This window comes from Danio rerio, chromosome 14, assembly GCF_052040795.2.
Source record: "Danio rerio strain M-AB ecotype USA chromosome 14, GRCz13ab, whole genome shotgun sequence".
NCBI classification, from domain to species: Eukaryota; Metazoa; Chordata; class Actinopteri; order Cypriniformes; family Danionidae; genus Danio; species Danio rerio.
The window spans coordinates 10,030,186-10,046,404 of record NC_141034.1 but is presented as its reverse complement, the minus strand read 5'-3'; the positions used below and the strand labels follow the sequence as shown (position 1 = coordinate 10,046,404).

At 34.3% G+C, this 16,219-nt stretch overlaps 1 protein-coding gene across 1 annotated transcript; it reads left to right on the top strand.

Annotated features, from left to right (window-relative positions):
- The first annotated feature begins 238 nt into the window (after positions 1–238).
- sh3bgrl (SH3 domain binding glutamate-rich protein like) lies at positions 239–16,027 on the top strand. The gene is given in 4 exon segments (NM_201209.1): positions 239–375; positions 6,584–6,769; positions 8,718–8,798; positions 12,801–16,027. Coding segments are annotated over 4 exon segments (348 nt in total). The 5' UTR covers positions 239–330; the 3' UTR covers positions 12,837–16,027.
- Positions 16,028–16,219: the final 192 nt, after the last annotated feature.

Genomic DNA, 16,219 nt, shown 5'->3' with positions numbered 1-16,219 from the left:
TTTTTTAACGCTCTTTGTTTAAATAATATATCCTAATACAGCTATCCAGTTTTCATTGTACTCTGAAAACACGCCATTTAACTGTGAGATCAAATGTTTCAGATAAAGCAGAAGCATTTTTGCGAGGCATGTTTGCCGAAGAGGCGGAGAACTAGGAGGGGTAAAAGAAAGAGAACTGGGGGCGATACAGACTGTTGACTGGAATGTTCAGATTCTCACCGAGACAAGCAGAGTAAATGGGATTTTAACACCGGGGTTGAACAGTAACGCCTATTTTCTCGCTCATACTATTTTTGTTTGCATTCCCGCGAAGCTCTGGAATTTGTGAATATGGTGATTAAAGTTTACATCGCATCCTCCTCTGGATCAACATCGGTAAGAACTTCAGATGAGCACCGTGATGGTAACACGCGACTGCAAACAGTTACAAAGTAGCAACAGCCACTAAAATGTCACAGCAATGGCAACATTTATCAATGTGACTAGTCCATAATCCTGTATTTTGTGTAGTGATTGGTCATTGCTGATTTATGTCAGATTAAAAAACAATGCTGAAGTAAATACAAATATGATAGGATAATTTGGCGACAGTTAATTGTGCATGTTTTAAAACGAAAACCTCATGCAAATGTTGGAATATTATTAGACAAACCATTTCATATTGTGTTATTATTATTGTTACAATCTAATTAAACCTACAGGAAATATTACCACTGTAGAGACTACATAACTTATTTCTTTCTCCAGCAAATTTAACAAAGAAACACATTCAGTACAAAGTCTAAATATGGTGATGAAGTTGACAGTTAATGTAACCACTTCCTCATTGGTGTACTGGAACTAGCTATCATACATCCCTTTTGTTCAACTCCACCAGAAATGAGATGCAAAATAATGCATAATTGCACACTGCAAGGTAGTTCATAAAAACGGACATGAACATGACAGGTTTTAGTGGGTTTGTTTTAACTGCATCCTGACTGTTGGAAAGTTAACAGTTTTTGGCTGTGTGTAAAATGGCCGCGCTAGAGGGAGCTGTTCCTCTTGCAGGTGATTTGGCTGTAGCTCTTCCTAATTTGGTGAGTTGCAGAAAACTCTTGTGCTCCAGATACTTTAAGTTATGTAACATCAGAATGACACACAGTCTTGACTAGTTTATGCTCCTGCCACCAGTTGCATTTGTTTAGTTTTTTTTGTGTGTGTATGTATTTTTTCTTAAATGAGGAGCGGGGAAAAGCTAAATTTGACTTTGTTTGACTTTTATTACTTTATAGATTAATAGGTATTTTTTTTCTAAGGTGGACACAGATTAAATGTTATATTTGTATTACATTTTAAACAAAACAAACATTATCATTTATTACAAATGTATTTAAATATAAGGACCAATACTGTAACGTTTAATTTTGATTCTGTTTTTAGGCTGGTGTTTTAGTAGTTATGGATAGGAATGGGCCGGTATAAGATTTTGACAGTATGATTACCTTGGAGAAAAATGTCACGGTTTCATGGTATCATGGTAGTGTGCTCATTGCTCTAAAATATATTCTTATTAAATGTCTGGGTAAAAGCGTTTTCCCCTTTGAACACAATAGATTTTATTTTTTTAAAAGATTTATAGTATTTTGGAGCTGTAAACATGTCAGGCGACACAATTCATAAGAAATCACTGACTTCTGCTGTCTTCATTTGTTTCTAAAATAAAGATTTCTTTACAATTTAAAATGGCATCTTTGGATATATTTTCTGCTGGAGATACTTACACATATCTTAGGAACGGTATTACAGAAAATATTGGCGGTTTTAGAACCTTGGGCCTATCATACACTCGGCGCAATGTGGCGCAAGGCACGACGCAAAAGTTGTTTGCTAGTTTCAGCAGGGTGCGTTAGTTATTCGCCTCGCTCACACACTGCTTAATACACACAAGATGTAGAGCAAATATCTTTACATATGAAAAAGAATTAAATATTAAGGATTTATTTAGGATATAATAAGGATATATATAGGATATAAATATAAAGTATTAAAATATTAAAAAAAACATTTTCTAGTCTACATAAATTTAAAAACCACTGCCTTCATGCCTTCTTCATCTCGGGAGGCTTTTTCAGTTTATTCATAACAATTCAGGACTTTTTTATAATGCTATCATTATTATCAGTATTATTTATTATATCCATATTTTTATTTGTTTTATTAAAAACAAGCCTAGATTTGTCCACCTGTCAGGTTTCAGACCATATGGGGCACAGCATGTGTTTTAGTATATAACTTTTATATAACATTTTTTTAACACACTTCGTTATTATTGTTTATTGTTTATTTGTTATTTATTGTTTATATTACATTTATTCGTTTGGTGGAAATTAGAACTTAATTTAGAAATAGTTTTGAAACAAATTGTTGTGCTTAACAAACAAAATTATTTATAGGCTAATTGATGTCTGTATGTACAAGGTTTCCCTATCCACGGGAGCGAAAGTGAAAGTAGATTATGAGATGCCTTATCTCTTATTCTCGCGCTATAGATGCTCTGATAAACTGTTTTCTTGCTTGAGAAATGCTCAGTTTTTCTACTTACAAAGTCGCCGTGTAAATAGCAAATGCGCTTATAGCACGACACAACTGGCTTTTAAAGGGAATGGGAAATGAGACTCTGATTGGTTTATTCTCAAAACACACCTATAACTCATTAAGAAAATAAGATCAACCCTTTTAGACCATGCGCCACAGTGCAAAGCGGATTTTTCAACCCTTATGTTAGCAAAAGTGGATTCTGACACACCCTGAAACCGTTTGCACATGGACCGTCAAAATAGAGCCCCTTGACTTTTCCAAACCGTGGTACACTTTGAAAATGGTTATCGTCCCATGTCAGTTTTGGATTACAAATGCAGTTACCACAAAAGATGTCAAGTCATCTGTACAGGATTTAAACCATCACAGAAACCCTGGAAAAGTCATGGAAATTAGTTGAACAAATATCTATACTTGAAATAGGACTGTGCGATATTGGAAAAATTTGACATTACAATACTTTGTATTTCTGTGATATATATTGCGATGTGAATACAGTTTCACCAGATGATTTAGCAGGTTTATTTAGATTGATTGGGGGAATTTTGTAGAGCGAGTAAATCCCGAAAAATATGTAGCAAATAAAATAGAAGCATAGATAAAATATAGTAAAGATAAAAGTGAATTATATTTTTCAGCTATTCCCTATTCAGGTACAGATATTGAAGAATCAACACTGCATAGTCTTCACTGTAAATCATTTAATCTTTTGTTTTAAACTTGAAATATTGAAATGTTCACAGTCACATGCCTTAAAGGGAGAGTTTACTCAAAGATTAAAATTTACTCACTATTTACTCACACTTCCCTTGTTTCAAAACTATAGGAGTTATTAAATTATATTCTTTTTGTGTTCATTTAAAAAAAAGAAAACTCATAAATGTTTGAAACAAGTGAAGGGTGTAATGAAAATAGTAATGAAAATGTAATGAAAAAAGTAATTTTTGGGTTAAATCTCTTTAAAAAGGTATGCAGATGATAAACTTTTACTCCATTATGACTAAACTCTATATTAAACTATAATCCCAACATTGCATTTCCTGCGTTGTGACTATTGCGATTGCACACATTGCGATATTGATGCAGAAACGAAATATTGTGCAGCCCTAACTTGAATATAGGTTACTTTTCTTCACTTATTATTTTCTGTCCTTGGCCACAAACGTGCTCTCACATTGTTACTGTGCAAGCATTATCAAAATCAATTTTACATAGATAAATAAACAAATTTAAACAAAATAGATTGTTGTGTTCTATGATATGCTGTAATTAATTTTAACGTCATTGTTTTTCCTATTATTTACTATGTATATAGACATTACATGAAACATTACGTCATGAAAATGTACTTGAAAGTTCTGCAAAAGTCTTGGAAAAGTCATGGAATTTTAGTAGTAGTAATGTGTCTTTAAAAAATATTCTGACAGGCTTAAAGGGGTTATAAAATACAGTTTTAGTTTTTCTATTATGCTTATCAACGTTAGATTATAAGGTTTTCGTCTACGTTCATTCTTACACTCTAATTTTCATACTGTCATAAACAAAATAAAAAAAACCTTAACTTAAAATAGCCTAAATGTCTGTGATAGGCTCAAATCATCACACTGTAATCATTCCCTCTTTTAAAGCATCATGTTTTGATACTCGAGATGACAAGAGCTGTGGTATACCCATTTAGATTGACTGAATTTCTTTTGCAGAAGAAAACACAATGAAGCAATTATCACAACTTTATCCACATTTACAGGGTTGTTGCAGCTAGAAGTTAATGAAAATGATTTGTATTATTTATTAAATTTCCCATTAATTGTATTTTATAAATGTCTACCCCCATTCCAACCCTAAAACCAACCATCACAGTAATGTAAAAACAGTTAGACTGTGTAATATTTATGTTATCAATTAAATTACTCAATAATTTTTTATAATAACGACTACCCTAACCCTAAACTAAACTGTCACAGTAACGTAAAATTATGAATTTTTTTTATACAGTGTGTTAAAAAATGCTGCTATATTGATGTGCATGTTGCACTTTTGGCCGGCTGTGTATCCTGTCTAGACTTTACCTCTTAACAGTGATGATTGCTTTTGTTTGTCATTGCAGTCTGTAAGAAGCGACAACTCAATCAAGTATTATCTTTTGTGATTATTTAATGATTTAATTGGCAACACTCAAACAATTTCTCTTGTTATCTTAATGGTTTGACCTTCATCACGAACTTGCTAAACAATCCACATCCAGATGCACAAGTACTTCGGATAAAGCAAACATTTTCGAATAACATAAATGTAACTTTTTTAAGTAGCCACTAGTTTCAAATTACATGTGCCATAACATATTATTTATCATAGATAAAGGTGCTCTATGTAAGCTTTTGACTCTTCTAAACATAAAAATACCATAAAATGTTTGCAGATATTTAATAAACTTGCTAAGTGAACATAGTTGTTTCCCTAAAAAACAATGCTAATGTGCGTTATGTGCCTAAACGTCTGTTTTTGTTTTGATCATTTAACCTGCTCACTGCCAGTTTAGGCAATTATATTTCAGCTGCTTGCCTTGGTAGAAAACCGCATATTTCATTCAATCAGTCATTCAGAAAGGCTCTCAAAGCATGCGTAAATGACCGAAATGCAACCAAAATGGACAGTAGCAGACGCTGAAATGAGATGCAGATTCAGAGTTCCACATGAGGTGGTTATGAATTAGCAAATAATATAAGTATTACGAACATAAATATTAGGTGTGCAGGTTACATTGTAACCCCATGTCCTAACAACACTTTAGCCTTTTGGCTATTTGCACAAGACAAAACACGACAGAAATTGAAATACAGCCATTCTGAAGCACAGAATAGTGCACTTACTGCACTCCAATGAAATGGTAGGGATTGTAATCTAAGTATTATATATTAAACCTCTTTAACATTATTAAATGTACATGCTGAGACACTGATATGTGTCACACATTTCAAATGGTTTATTTTATTTTCAAGATCTGAGTTAAACTATCTTCTGCTGCTTTCAGCAGTATGGGAATAAATGTCATGTAAAATGGCATTTAAACTTTCATTATTACCATTTAACACTGAACAAAGCGCATGAGGTTTACCTGAGGTGATCATCAGTTTATCATGCTGTTCAGCTACAGGAAATAAAAGCTGTTTCTAAAATATAAATTTCAGGTGTTGAATAGGACAAAACCTCCTTTTAATATGGAAAATATTGTCTTCATTGCATGCCATTGCTTTTATATAGAACACTTTAAATACTGCTCTTGCTGTCGTCAATCTGGCAATCTGCACGTGCGTGTGTTTCGAACCAGGTGTGCAATACCTAGTTCAACCACTGGGTGTCAAACTTACAGAAATTAATTTGCATCCTTTAGTTTAATAAAGTAAATGGTGAGGCTTCTCAACAAGAGTAAAGACTCCAATCTCACTCACTCCAGACTCATATGAACACAAATATTTGTATTTAAATGTGGTAACATAAAAATGGAACACTGAAAATGCTTTCATGTATAAGATACCGCACATTTAGTAAATAAATAAGTAGTAAATAGTATGCATTTCAACAGATATTTATTTTGTGTACAGTAGATAAGTAAGGTCTAAGTCTAAGTACATATCATTTTGACAGGGTTTGTCCGTAACAATCACAAACATATATTGATTATATGTGACTTTTGATCTTGGATTGTTTTATTTTACTTGCCAGTTGGATCTAAGGAGCCCATAGGTCAATAATTAAAATGGGTAAACTTTTAATTGAGCATGGATTCCCTTTGAAAAGATTAGCTAAAAAAACAAGTAGTCTTTTGTGTCTCTTTTTTGTAGACTGGATTAAAATTATATCTACATGTTATAAAACATAAAAAGTATTGATGAAAAATAAATTTCATTAAATAATAACTTTTTCTTGCATACCTCCTCAATTTGAGGGCACCAGATTCGGTTTCCATCCATTTTGACATGATTTGATTTTCTTTTTCTCTCAGATCAAGAAACAGCAACAGGATGTCATGGGCTTCTTGACAGTCAATAAAATAGATTTTGAGGAGTGTGACATTGCAGCTGATGAAGAAAACAGAAAGTGGATGAGAGAGAACGTTCCAGATGATTTCCGACCAGCCACAGGGAACCCCTTACCACCTCAGATCTTCAATGAAGAGAAATATTGTGGGGTTTGTACATGTTAGGAATATTATGTGTTGGTGTAGTGGCTCACAGAGTAAAATTCAGAAATATAACACACTGCAAAAAATATATTTTCTTAGTTTTTGTACTGTTTCTCGCCTAAATATCTAAATACTCCTAGCCAAGAGGCATTTTTTAGACAAGCAAGAAATATTGTCTTGTTTTCAGAAATAATATGTGAAAATAAAGTGAATTAAAATTGATCTTGTTTTCGTTTTGAAATAATATTTTTAGTTTACCCCATTTTTAGATAAACTTTTGCTTATAATGTAAAGTAACAAGTTTGACCTAAAATATTCCTTCAAAGGCATTATTCACCCAAAAATGAAAATTACCCCATAATTTACTCACGCTCAAGCCATGCTTGGTGTAGATCAGTGTTTTTCAACCATGTTGCTGGAAGACCACCAGCACTGCATGTTTCCTTTTGTAACACCCAGTACACAGGGTATCCGCGGGGTCTCAAAAAGTATTAAAAGTTGATAAACCAATTATGAGAAAATGAAGGCCCTTAATAGTTATTAAAAAGTCTTAATCACATTTTTAGGAGGTCTTAAATTTTGTTTAAGCATTGTCTAAAGTGTTTGACTCCAAAAAAGCATAAATATATATAATTTCCTTCTAATATTGTCAACGGCGTGCTCAATCCATGCGATTGGTTGAGGCCAGGGCGTGTCCGGCCAAGCTCCTCCATCCAGGTGATGTCACGTAATTTGCGACAAATGTGGGAAGGTGATGTGACGCTTTCCACATGTAGCGAAACTATAGAGTGAAACAGACAGCAAATGACAAAATGTAAGTTCGCTTACTCCTATTTGGAGAAAGACGAGCTTAAACAGTGGCTGAAGCCTGTCGCTGAATGTAATTTATTCTTTCTAGCTTTGTTTCTTCCATGCTTATCTGAGCTCTGTTGAATGGTTGTGCTCCATTGATTTAACTACAACTGTTTATTAACAACTGTTTGTGAAGTTTATTTATAGACTGATTTCGATAGGATCACGTGCTTATGATTGCTTGCAGCCGGTCCCGCATTATTTAGTTTATGAGTCATCAATCAGACGATTCCAAAGCCACTATAAATACTCTAAATTCCATATAACAGCCATATTCGTTTTGAAGAATCCCCCCTTCCACCCCTACTCCTCTTCCTTTCCTAGATGGGTGGCACGGTGGCCCAGTGGTTAGTATTGTTGCCTCACAGCAAGAACGCCACTGGTTCTAGTCCTTACTAAGCCAACCAACATTTATGTGTGGAGTTTACACATTCTCCCTGTGGACACGTGGGTTACCCCCAGGTTCCCTGGTTTCCTCCCACCGTCCAAAAACATGCAACTTTAGTTAATTGACTAATCCAAATCGGCACCATAGACATGCTCCTAGTAAGTAGTTATTTCTTAACAGCAATCCCTATCTGTTCATTAGCTACAGCAGGGAGTTCTCGCATCTACCTGAGCTTAAACTCCCCTCTCGCCTTGCAAACGGGAGGTCTTTTTGCTTAATATGTTGATAATGCTCCTTCAACAAACATTTAACTGACTATAAGAAACTTTTCAAGTACATGTCAACTTACACTTACCCTAGCCCCAACCTAACAGTCTACTTATAATCTAATAAGAATGAATTGGCATGTAGATGCAATATAGCTTAAATTTAACAAACGGACCATCAACATGAAGTTTGACTGATAGTCATATACACTGGTTTAACTATTTTTTTTTTAAAGCATGACATCTTAGAGTTTAAAAATTGAAAACATTTATAATACTCATAGTAGATTAACTGCAGACTTAGTCTATGTGACATTGTGACATTGTTAACAGTCTTACATTGTGACATTGTGTTAGATTGTCTTAACAGCACTCAAAGAGAGACTCTAAGAATTGAGCAATGCTTTCTTTTGCTATCTGCTCCCTAAATGATACTTCTGTGTTCTAGAACTATGAGGCGTTTTTCTCTGCTCGGGAGGACAATGCTGTGTACGCGTTTCTTGGTTTGACTGCACCCCCAGGTTCAAAGGTAGGTGTTCTGACTGACATAAAGGGTACTTTATTCCCACTTCATATGTACTGTACTATCCCAATTCACACCATACAGACAGAAGCCAACAAACTTGAACAATCACCAGATATTTTATGCACCAATTCAGCATGTTCTGATTTTTGCAATTGGCAGAAATGAGCTTCAAAACACACAAACAGACAATCAGAACGTTTACATGGACACCAATAGTCCGATTTTAATACGAAGAGTCTACCATGTAAACAGAGATTTTTGATCCAGCTAAAGTCATCCCAAATCAAATAAAGAAGTAGAGTATTCCTGTTTTACACCATGTCCTAACATCACTCAGTGCGACATACAATTTGTCTGTCTGCATCAAACATGATGCGACACGGCAGAAACATTTAAATACCAGCTATTCATTTAAATATCAGCCACTGCACTGTCAACGAAACGGTAAGTTATAATCAAATGAATACATATTTATAAATATGTTACACCTACATTACACATATTTATGAGCACTAAAATAACATTCTAAAATAGTCTTGAGTGACTGATGTGGTGTAAGTGACTGAGTCACAGTTTTGACTTTCATTTTCAAACCAGCTGCAGTTATTTTATTTTTAAGATCTGTGTGAAACTAACTGCTTTCAGTAGTACGGCAATACATTTAACATATAATGATATTCAAACAAAATTGGTAACATTTAACACTGAATAAAGCACATAAATCGGTACCTGAGGTGATCATGGCCATTATAGAATATCCTGTCGTTATGCTGCAATGTTGCAGAAATAGAAATCATTGCTAAAATAGAAATTTTGCGTGAGGCAGTCAGATGTATAGGACAAAAATATATGTGCTGGATGGATAGGCCATACACATATGACTGTTTGACACTGTTAGATTTTGCTTAACTATTCTTGGGTAGCTCGCCAATGTATTAGATGACTCTAATACAACCAAAAAGTAAGCTAACCAAAGTTCTTATGGGGAGAAGAGTTTATTGAAGACAATAGCCCCTTTCACACAGTGATACCGGTAAATTTCTGGAAAATTTCCGGAACGACTTTACCGGTATATTGAAAAAAGCGCTGTTTACACAGGCGAGGACGTTACGGAAATTTTCCGGAAAAGAGCATTCACACATCCATTCCAAAATACCGGTAAATTCTGACATCATTCACCACAAATGAGCTTTAAACGGCTGCGCTTGTATTTGTAAACATTTGACTAAATTACAAACTCTGTGGATGATCAATATTGTGAACAACTTTCGCAGGATCACTTTCGCATGTCGAGATGTTCATAATATGTGCGTGTGCAGGCGCTCATAGGCGCACGCAAAGCTTGAAGGTAAACAAACAACGGCTTATCATAAGCATCTCATCGATGATTATTTACACTGTTGGCATTAAGAAGAACATATAAACGTGATCTCACTAACTTCTAGCAGCTAAATGTGTCTGGAAAAATATTCAAAGGCTTTTATCCTCACAAACAGCGCGGACGTAAATGCGTCTGACTGTTGTGATTGGCTAAAGCAGGTGTCTCACGTCAGCACGTTCTAGACGTGCACGCGCTTATTACGGGAATCTTCCTTCTGCATTCACACAGCGCAGCATTCCGGCAAATTGCCGGTAATGTTACAACTTCTCTTTCCGGAAAATAGCCAGAACGAATTTACCGGTATTTTCAAAAAGGACCTGTTCACACATACAACCTTTCCGGAAAATTGCCGGCAATTTTCCGGAAAGGTCTGTATGTGTGAAAGGGGCTAATGAATGGTTCAGTTCCTCAGCATCGATGTTAAACATATGAAACAAGTCATACATTCTATCAACATCATTTTATGCACCTACTGAGTTACTTTTGAAAGTAATGCTTTACAATATTGAGTTACTCCTCAAAAAAGTAACTAGTTGTTTTACTTAGTTATTTTTTAGTTACTTTTGAGTTACTTTTGCTTTTGACTGAGGCTTGATATCTTTCAGAACTTGTTTTTTTTCTTTCTTTTTTAATAGAGGAGTTCTGTGATTAACAACACATTGTATAACCTTCATTAATCTTTAAAAATACCACATCAAAACTATTATTTTAGGAGAATGTTATCTGAGTACTTCCTGACCCCAGAGCTATAAATGCCGTATATACAGATTATTGAAAGTTAAAGCTACGTGTTTGCTACCTTTGTGCTATTTGTGCTATTTATTATGTTGGCTTGAGAAAGCCAACATACTGTTATACTACTGTCCTTGAAAACAAACGTATCTCCTCCTAGGCCGTTCATGCCACAAGGCCCAAATGTGGTCAAAATGTGCCTTCTACATTCAAGATTGTTGCTATATCTCCTCATGCCTGTAAGACTTATTGTTTTTTAATAAAAAATGTTAAATATAAAATTTTTAGAATCCGAGCATATAAAAAAATTATACAAGCCCCAAATTTGGCCAGAAGCTGTATTAAGATGCGGTAGATTTTGTTGCAATATCTTTAAGGTTTATCAGACTTATAATTTTCCAATAAATAATTTTTAAGCATTATTATTTTTCTCATAATATGGCAAGCCATTTTTGACTTAAACTTCATATTTTTACTGATATGGGAAGCCATTTTTGCATGTATCACTTTCGCACTTATTAAACATTGTATTTTCCAAAAAATACGGCAAGCCATTTTTACATAATGTTCATTGCCTTAGTCCCTTTATTAATCAGGGGTCGCCACAATGGAATGAACCGCCAACTTATCCAGCATTTGTTTTACACAGCGAATGCCCTTACAGCCCCAATCCAACACCAGGAATACATAATGTTCAAGTCCAGTTTTTGACACTCATAAAGACTGTCATAGAAACATCGGGGTTGATTTAGATCACTCATATTGCCAAGAAGCTTTGATGTATCATCACTAACCTGCCAAATATCCCCATAGCAATAAAACTGTATAACCTAGCAACCATTAAAAAATAGCAATATCTCTACATCAGAACATCGTAGGGACCTGGGCATTGGCTTGTTTGACTCATGCTAGCAAATGGGACTTCTTGTGTACTATGCATGGTAACAATGATAATGGAAGCCAAGTGCTATTAACGATTAGCTACAAGCTATTCATGTATTGCTGTGCATCCTGCATGTTTTAAGCAATGTTTAAGTTGGGTGCACAACTAACGTTTTCTCCGTTGGACTTTAGACCTGCTTTCAGCTGGTCTATTGCACAGTCTATTTTAGTTTCTCAAAATAGCAAGGCGCCAACAATGCGCCTTAACACACCTCTATATTAGACCAGAACACCCATGAGTCCACAAAGTGGCACAAATGGATTTGCTATTTAAACAACGTGGCGTAAGACAGGTTGGCGTTGGTCTGAAAATAGCAACACGTCTTGGAAACATGTCTTGTGCCGGGTGTTTATATGAGCCTATATCTTTTGCTTGTCTAGAAAATGCTTCTTGATTTAAGAATTGTTCGAAACTCGGACTAAAAAACAAGACAAAAAATCTAATACAAGTATTTTTTGCAGTGTTTTTCCTTATTCAGATCAAAGTAAATCATTCCATTACTTATGTCCAATTGTTGTAACAGACTGATAAAAAAACAAACTGACAAAGTGGATGATGCTAGTTGTTTTATTCCTGACCAAGCAATTTTGTGTTTAATAGACATCCAATCATAGACGTTTTCTTAGCTAGAAGATGGCTAAAAATGGGCAGTAAAAATCTAATAGATGCAATTGTCCAAAATCCAATACACAGATCAGACAGACTTCACGTGTGTAGTCATTCATTCATGTGTATTTGAAGACTAGTCTTTTTTTGAAATAAAAACTTCTCCTTTTTATAGCCAAAACATCTTTATTTTTAGATGTCTGTGTGAAGTGTCCACTCAAAGGAATCTAGTTTGGGTGTTCCTGTTTAGTCTCAGGGCCACAATGTCTTTGCTTCATAGACCACACTCTGTAGAATGTCTGATCTGAACTGATACAAAGTGCTTATATTTGTTTCTTCACAGGAAGCAGAAGCTCTGGCTAAGAAAATGCAGATGTAATCTAAAGAAGCCGCTCTAACACAGCTGCTGAACTCCTGCACTTTTTTATTTTTATTGTTGGTCCTTTTTTTGTTTGCACCTATGAAGTTATACAGTTGAATTCAGGATTACTAGCCCCCTTTTGAATTTTTTTTCTTTTTTAAATATTTCCCAAATGATGTCTAACAGAGCAAGGAAATTTTCACAGTATCTCTGATAATATCTTTTTTTTTCTGGAGAAAGTCTTATTTGTTTTATTTTGGCTAGATTAAAAGCAGCTTTTAATTAAGAGAAAACATTTTAAAGTCAAAATTATTAGCACCTTCAAGCTATATTTTTTTTCAGTAGTCTACAGAACAAACCATTGTTATAGAATAACTTGCCTAATTACCCTAACCTGCCTAGTTCACCTTATTAACCTAGTTAAGCCTTTTAATGTTACTTTAAGCTGTATAGAGGTGTCTTGAAAAATATCTAGTCAAATATTATTTACTGTCATCATGGCAAAGATAAAATAAACCAGTTATTAGAGTTGAGTTAATAAAACTTTTATGTTTAAAAATGTGCTGAAAAAATCTGCTCTCTGTTAAACAGAAATTGTGGGAAAAATAAACAGTGGGGCGAATAATTCTGACTTCAACTATATATAATGAGATATTTTGTCTTGCTTTGTGATGAGTTGGAAAGAAATCATTCCTCAACTCATTCAGATAAACATACACTACCGGTCAAAAGTTTAGGGTCAGTCATGTTTTAAATAGGGTCAGTTAAATGTTTTAAAATAGGCTTCTCCTGCTCACCAAGGCTGCATTTATTTAATCAAAAATACAGTACGAATTGTAAAATTGTGAAATGTTATTGCACTATGAAATAACTGTTCAAAAGTAGTTTATCATTTAATTTAGTAATTTATTCAGTGATTTTAATTCATTTTCAGCTTCATTACTCCAAGCTTCAGAGTCACACAATCCTTCAGAAATCACTCTATTATTAATTAATTAATTCTTATTATTATTAATGGTTATAGTTATAAATGCAATAATTGATTTCATTTGAAACTACATACAACAAGGAATACATATTTTAATAAATATTTAACAATTTACCATTTGTTTTGTAACATTTCATAAATGCCGCCTTGATGAACTGAATAATTTTCTTTTAAAAAAACATGAAGAATAAAACCCGACCCTAAACGTTTGACCAGTAGTGTAAGTAAAGCTGTTTTTCACTTGTTGTCAAGACTTCATTTCTCAGAATTTTAAAGGGACGGTTCACCTAAAAATAAAAAAGGTCTTATTAATGGCTCATATTCAAGTGTTTCCAAACCTTTATTAGTTTCTTGTTTCAGTTGAATATAAAAGAAGATATTTTGAAGAATGCTGGGAACCGGTAACCATGACATTCATAGTAGGATTAGTAAATGCTATTGGATGTCGATAATTACCAAACAACCTTTATTTGTTTGTTCATTTCCTTCAGCTTATTTATCAGGGGTCACCACAGCAGAATGAACCACTAACTTATCCAGCATATGATTTACACAGAGGATCTCCTCAACCCAGTACTGGGAAACACCAATACACATTCACACACTATGGTCAATTTTAGTTGATCCAATTCACCTAGAGGCCATTTCAATGTGGTCATGTCATTTATCCATGAACATTTCCTGCATGTTATCAAACTGTTTGATAACTGTAATAAGAGGCAATTCAATCATAACTTACTGTTAAAACAGCTATCATAACATTATTTATCAATACCAGCCGCTTTGGATTCTGGGAAGCTACATAGAGATATTAAAAAAATAAAACAAGAAATATGTTGGGACCATTGTTTTTGTTTAAATCCCTCTAAATGGTCTATAGCGTATGTTTTTTGACTGCGGGGGAGACCGGAGCACCAGGAGAAAACCAAAACCAACACGGGGAGAACATGCAAACTCCTCACAGAAATGCCATCTGGTCCAACCAAGACTCAAATCAGCAATCTTCATGCTGTGAGGCAACAGTGCTAACCACTGAGCCACTGTGTCGCCCTTTTTTGATTGTTCAACAGAACAAAAGAAATTCAAACAGGTTTGCGTGAAGTTAGAGGAGGAAATGATGACAGGATTTTTATTTTGGGGTGAACTATCCCTTGAAACTATTCCTTGGCAAGTTTTGCTTGAATGTCCTTCATTAGTTATGTGGCATGATACTTTCAATTAGTGCAGATACACTGTACACACAACAAGCTCATGCGTTTTCACTATTTGTAATTTTTTTTAAAGAATTGTTGCCAAACTAGTTATCATTTTTGTCTGTTTAAGCATTCTCTTTTTTCTCTTCTCTTTTTTTAAGCTTTTGCCATTTTCTACTAAATGAATGCTATATTTCATGCCGCATTTTTGTTTTACCTCAAGCATCCTTCATGTCTTAATATTAGTATTCTTTCTGTTTATTACTTAAACAAGAGGAAAAAGCAACAGGCTTATAATAGAGTTTAATTTTGGTACTTTAATTTGTTTATGGGGTACTTTCTGAAACTTTTAATACAAAATAATCTATACTATAGTGCAGCGTTTCCCATCCTTGTTCCTGAAGGCACACCAACAGCACACATTTCCAACTTCTCCCTTATCAAACACACCTGAATCAACTCATCAGAACATTCAAAGAAACTCCAGAAGCTGAAGTTAATGGGTCAGAAAAGGGAGATATCCAAATATCTACTGTTGGTGTGCCTCCAGGAACACAGTTGGGCAACACTGCTGTGGTGGATCTTTTCAGGCAAGTAAATGGCACAGATATTTGATGATTTCTACTATGGTCAGGCCTACGTTTATAGTATCACTTGGCATACTGTAATGCACTATGCCTTTGATATGATATTGATGACAAATTGCCATTTGTCTGTGACTTTTAGAGGAATGTCTGATTAGCATTTTTATAAAAAAAAAAAAGGAAAAGGTTTTGAAATGACACATTGTTTTGTATTGTAATGTCATAACTGAAATTGTTTCTTCTATTTACCACTGTCTTATGAAAATAGTACCAAAGTAATAAAACAATTGTAAAACATCTGTGTCAGAGTGGAAAGGAATGTGACAATGGTGGACAATGATTTTGTTTTTTAAGTGCAGACTTTTGTATTTGTATACTGCAAATCAATAAATGAGTAAAAACTGTATATGGTACAATATACTAAATAAATGTTTTAAACTCTGACTGATGACTGAATCTCTATCTGGGTATATATATATTTAAATATTTAAAATATAAAGTCAACCACATAGTGTCTTTATTTTTGGGTGGATGGGGAGGGGGTATGTTTAGGGTGGTTTAAACTAGAATTTAAACTAGAACCGCCACTGGGACTGGGTCATAGAATTATTAACTCACATTAAGGATAGGAATTAA